Consider the following 5,559-nt stretch of genomic DNA (forward strand, 5'->3'; position numbering starts at 1 on the left):
CTCAGTACATACTGCATACTAAGGTTAGGCGATTGGGCTCAAAAGTTTGCCCACGTGGCGGAGACCTGATGGCGGAGACCAGTGACTGCGGCGCTGGGAGGAGCCGCCTTCTGCCCCCGCGCCCCGGCGCCGGCCTTTGTGGAAGGTGACCGCGCGCCAGCCCGGGATGCTCCCCGACGGCCCCCGGGCCCCGGAGCGGAGCCACGCCCGCTTCCACTCCCACTTCTACCGCCACCCAATCCCTCCTTCCGTTGGAAGTTTTGGAAGAGATTTTCTTAGGAAAGTCAAACCTAACGAAGACCGAGTTAAAATTTAGGTGTAGCCTGATTAGAATGTGTCCATCAAAAGGAGGGTGGGGTTAACTAGCTGAGCGTGGGCCGCGTCGGTTTCAGCTGCCGGTGGGGTCGCGAGTAGCAGTCTCTTCCTCGTCTTCGCTTTTTCACCGAGTGGAATAGAAGATCACACAGTGCATCGGGGTTGCATGGGTAAGTCCTGTTTCATGAAACTGGGGCGAGGTTTTTTTGTTTGTTCTTTCTCTTTACCGTGGATCCCGGTCAAAGGGTTTAAAAAGGGTTTGAAAAAGGATGGGAAGCCTTTAATCATCCTAAAACTAGGTGGGAAACCGGCCTTAGCCGGTAGAATTCTTGTATTTAGACTACGTTGACTTCAGTTGTCTGATCCACTGGCCTCAGACTTTCAGAACAGGTAAATTCACTTTCAAGAAAGATCGGAGGTTTGGTTGAAATATCCTTGACGTTGCATTTTTAACTTTGTTTCCAAAAACCCATGTAAACATTACAGTTCATTTTAATGCATGACTAGGTTTAATTTTATGATTAAATCATTTATTCGTTTTCCTTTCTACCCCCTCCCCTAATCCTTCTCTGCTAATGGCACTATCTTCCATCCAATTACTCCAGCAAAAAAACAACGGCGACTCATCCTTGATTACTACGTTTCCTTCCGTTTCCCTCACTCCCTTTATCCAGCCCACGAGCAAGTTTGGAAGGTTCTGTTTCCTCTTCTCCCTCCCTTCCCCCATTTCATCTCTGCTGTCACCTCCTGCTCCAAACCCACCGGCACCCCTTTCTTGGATTACTGAATAGCCTGAGAGATTTTTCTGCTTTCACTCTTGCCTCTCTCATTCCATACTCCACAGGCAGCGTGAGGAATCCTTTAACGTAAACCAGAGCACGCGATGTCCCCGTTTGAAACCATGTAATGGCTCCCCATTGGTCTTATAATGAAATGCAAAAACGGCTCCCGTAGCCCACAAGATTCTGCCACTCACAGCAGACCACTACCTTAAATGCTCGCCATAGTCTGTAATAAACGGGATTTCCTTTCTTCTCCAGCATGCTAATCCCATTGTTCTTCTCACTGCCTGGAGTGAGCACTCTAATCCCACTTCTTCCTACTGGCTGGCACGTTTCTTTTTCAGATTTCCTGACATTCTTTCTGAAGATGGCCGCCCCTGGTTACTTTCCCGCTCATACTCAGATTAGTTTTTTCGTAACACTTTTCCTCATCTGCAACCTGGTTGTTCACTTATTTACTATTTACTGTCTATCTGCCTCACAAAGATAATAGCTCCATGAAGACCAGGGATTTTGTCTAATTTTACATTTTTGTATGGTCAGCACCTAGGACAGTGTCGGGCACTAACTAATGCACCCTGGAAGTTCTAGCATGCCAGTTTAAGAAACATTAGGTTAGTTTCATGCCATTAAGTATTCATTTAATATTAAGATCAGATTCTCATCCCTTGTTTACCTAACAAGTATACTTTAGTTTTCCATATAGGAATTTCCACCAACAGAGAATATGCTGGTCATAGCAGAAGGAGCTTTCCCATAATAAATTATTAAATTATGATTTCAATTTTATTTATCATTTCACAAGCTTGCATACTGTGTGGAAGATGGCTAAATGCTCAGCAAATAAGAATCTAGTTTAGAAAGGTAAGGGCTCTATTTGGAACTTGGTAAATTCATTAAGAAAATACCTCTATCTCCCCAACCCTCTTCTTTTAGGAAATGCCTTTTCTAGATTACATGATGCATCACTGATAGCCACCTTTTTTGAGCCAGCTATATTAAGTGTGTCTTAAGTTCCAAATATAAATTCCTAATCAATTTTATAGGGTAGTTAAATCATATCACCAGAATGATGGCTGATCACATAGTCATCCATTCATGTCTTTAGACAGATGTGCTGAGTGCTGTGGTATGTGGTGAACAAGACAGAAGAGGCCCTTGCCCTCCTAGAGCTTACAGTCTAGCAGGTAAGACAGACCTTAAATAAGCAATAGCAAAAGTACTGGTGGGAATTAGCGGGCACACATGTGAGGGGGCAGGGCATGGGGGTGGATGGTAGTTTAGGGAAAGGAAAGAAAAGCAGATGCATGGGAACCCAAAAGAGATCATGGTGCATTTAGGAGACCCAAAACTAATTATGCCAAATCAGGATATGGGGGAGCTGGAGATAGCAAGAGATGAAGTTGGAGAGAAAAACAGGAACCAAATCAAATTGCAGCCATGCTAGTAATTCTCCAAAGATTCTATATTCGTTAATTTATGTTAGCCAAAAGTTATTTATAGTTACAAGAGGAAGATTTTTGTTTGGCAAATATTCCTAGATAAGAATTTCCCTATTTATTTCACCTTTTTAAAGGACAGAATAAATAACACTTGTGCCAGTTAACTTTTTTTAATTCTAATGGATATATAGTACATTTTAAAACTATTCCCTTGGCAGTTGAAGGGCATGTTTTGTTTCTATTCTACCTGTTTGATTTTTTTTTTTTTTTTTTTTTTTTTTTGTGGAAAGTAAATAGCATGATTCTGTTGAAGTGTTATTTTTAAATGTGGCTATTTTAAAAATATCTTCAAGCTGTTAATTTTCACTCCACTATTTTCATGCTTACCCTTTCTTAAAAGCATTTTTTTAACATTGTTAAAGCTTATATAACTTTTATTTTCTAAATGTTGTTTAACTTTTGTCCTTACTCTTTTGAAAAGCCAAGCAGGACATAAAGACAATGAAATTAATGGATCTTTTGTCAGACACTTAAAAGAGAAAAGCAACAACATCATATTCGTGTTATAACATATAGTGTTGCTTATAGATTTTTAAGGAAATTATAGGAAACTATTCAGGCACAAACTGCCCTGTGTTTATATTTTGACTTGCACTCACCAGAGATGGAAATGCCATGTACTTCTGTCTCTTGTCCTCTGGATCTGGATCTTCTAGAACAAGGAAGACCAGACTACAGTCCATGTGCCAGTTCTAGCTGCCTGGTTTATTGGAACACAGCCATGATCATTTCTCAATATATCATGTTTGGCTGCTTTTACACTGCAACCTCAAAGAGGAATGGTTGCAACAGAGACTGTAAGACCCTAAGTTAAATATTTGCTATCTGGTCTTTTACAGAAAAAGTGTGCAGCACTGGTCTGGAACAGTACCTGGCATATAGCAAGGATGGAATATATGCTTGTAGATGAATTAAAAGGGAATAAAATTACGTTACTCACATAAGTGTTGAGCATTTGCCATGTGCCTTGAACTGTGCTAAGCATTTTACTTGTATTATTTAAGGTGAATTTCACAAGTGTTACGTAAGAAAACAGGCATAATTTGCTCCCTTGCCTCCGGGTTTTTAATCAACTGCCACTACTTCAGTGAAGGTTTGCCTGAGCTCCCTATTTAAAATTGCAAGTATCTCCTCTCCACCAGCCCCTTGGCCTGCTCTATAGCACTTACTCATCTTACAACAATTACCTACTTTATTAGCGTGCTCAGAGTGTATGCCCCATGGAGGCAGGCATTTTTGAATGTTTGGTTTACTGATATACCCATAAACATTGTCTAGCATGGTATAGAGCTAGCACATAGTAGGTGCCCAATAAATGTTAGAGAAGTTAGATAACTTGCGGGGATGTCCAAAAGAGACCTGGGTATGACATTGTCTTACACCAAAGTTCATTCTTTTAATCTCTTGGGGAGTTTATCAAAGATTTAAATTAACCATTTCATTATGGAGAAATGAGTACTAGGCCATTTTTTGATGTCATTTTCTGTCAATAACTAATATTGGAATATATTTTAACTAAAGGTTACTTTTAAAAGCAGTTGCTTGCTGAAGAGGAGTTACCCAGATCAATACTACCTGGAAGTGATTACTAGATCCTGGTGCTAGCCTTCAAGGAGGAAGCGGTCAGGACGACATGAATCAGCAAGTGAAGAGAAGGGCAAAGAGAGGTTGCCGTCAAGGTCTGCGTAGAAAGGCCCGCCGGGAGGTCAGGCCCAGCCAAGCTCGGCAAGTGGAAGTGGAGCCTCCCAACACAATGGGGACCACCAGCAAGGAGGATGGATACTATGAGACTGGGCATCTGGTTATGGAAGAGGATTCCTTACCTGACTGTTACTTAGAATACATAATAAGAGGTGAATTCTCTCAACCCTTGATTGAAGACAACACATTCTTTTTTAAGTCCTTTGAATACCAGGAGGAAGCAGCAGAGCAAGAGTTTTCTGAACAGGGTTTTGAAGATCACTCACTTCTTCAAAGTTCCTTAGAAGACATGAAAAAAGAGGCAAAACAAGAGCCTCGGCCTCCTCAACCGATTGCCAGAGAGAAGGCACCTCCTGAGGATTCTGAATGCGTGACGGGCAAGAAGCTTCCTCCTGGAGGAGTACCTGGTGTTGACTTATCAGATCCTAAACAGCTAGCAGAATTTGCCATAAAGAAGCCAAGACAAAATAAAGAAAAGGATGATCCAGTCCTGTGTCCTCACAGTGGATGCACAAGAAAGTTCAGGGATAAAAATGCCCTGAAAAAGCATTTCATCGTTCATGGTCCCAGAGACCATGTGTGTGCTGAATGTGGGAGAGGTTTCCTGGAGAGCTCAAAATTAAAAAGACATTTTCTGGTTCACACTGGAGAGAAGCCCTTTCAGTGCACTTTTGAAGGGTGTGGAAAACGCTTTTCCCTGGATTTCAATCTGCGTACACATGTACAGATCCACACTGGGGAGAAACGGTTTGTGTGTCCATTTCAAGAATGTGGCAAGAGGTTTATTCAATCAAATAACATGAAATCTCATGTGTTAACTCATTCAAGACAAAAAACAAGTAATGAAAAAGAAGATGGAGTGTAATCCTCTAGTAGAATAAGCATCTTTACAGAAGAGTAATTGGGGGTGAATATGCCTCTTTGATTATTGTTTCTGGGAAAGAATTTTAAAATCAATATAGCAACCCCATAGGGCTTTTTTTTTTTTTAAATGTTACTAAGATGCTCTTTTACTTCGTAATACCATTCTAAGAACATTGTTGTAATCTAAAGTATGCTTCCAAAAGGAAGATCAGTGATAAATTTACTTCAAAGGATAATGCCTAATGAATGTACCTTATTGGAAAATGGATTTTTTTCACATACTAAAAATATGAAAGTGACATCTGATTTTTTTTTTATCTTATAGTTTCTAATTGTTTAGCTTGTGAAATATACTTATGTTACATGTGATAATCCTAGATATGAAAAGTAGATTG

The 5,559-nt window shown here is 40.6% G+C and overlaps 1 protein-coding gene across 1 annotated transcript; it reads left to right on the top strand.

Annotated features, from left to right (window-relative positions):
• Positions 1 to 443: 443 nt before the first annotated feature.
• Positions 444 to 5,356, top strand: ZFP42 (ZFP42 zinc finger protein). Its single transcript, XM_037829118.1, has 3 exons — positions 444 to 485; positions 2,206 to 2,284; positions 4,121 to 5,356. Exon 3 carries the CDS (start codon positions 4,233 to 4,235, stop codon positions 5,163 to 5,165), a length of 933 nt encoding a protein of 310 aa, XP_037685046.1. The 5' UTR covers positions 444 to 485; positions 2,206 to 2,284; positions 4,121 to 4,232; the 3' UTR covers positions 5,166 to 5,356.
• Positions 5,357 to 5,559: the final 203 nt, after the last annotated feature.

This window comes from Choloepus didactylus, chromosome 3 (genome assembly GCF_015220235.1).
Source record: "Choloepus didactylus isolate mChoDid1 chromosome 3, mChoDid1.pri, whole genome shotgun sequence".
Taxonomy (NCBI): Eukaryota; Metazoa; Chordata; class Mammalia; order Pilosa; family Megalonychidae; genus Choloepus; species Choloepus didactylus.

What these genes read in the sequence shown, in the direction of transcription:
- ZFP42 (XM_037829118.1), top strand. Translation starts at nt 4,233, where the DNA reads ATGAATCAGCAAGTGAAGAGAAGGGCAAAGAGAGGTTGCCGTCAAGGT.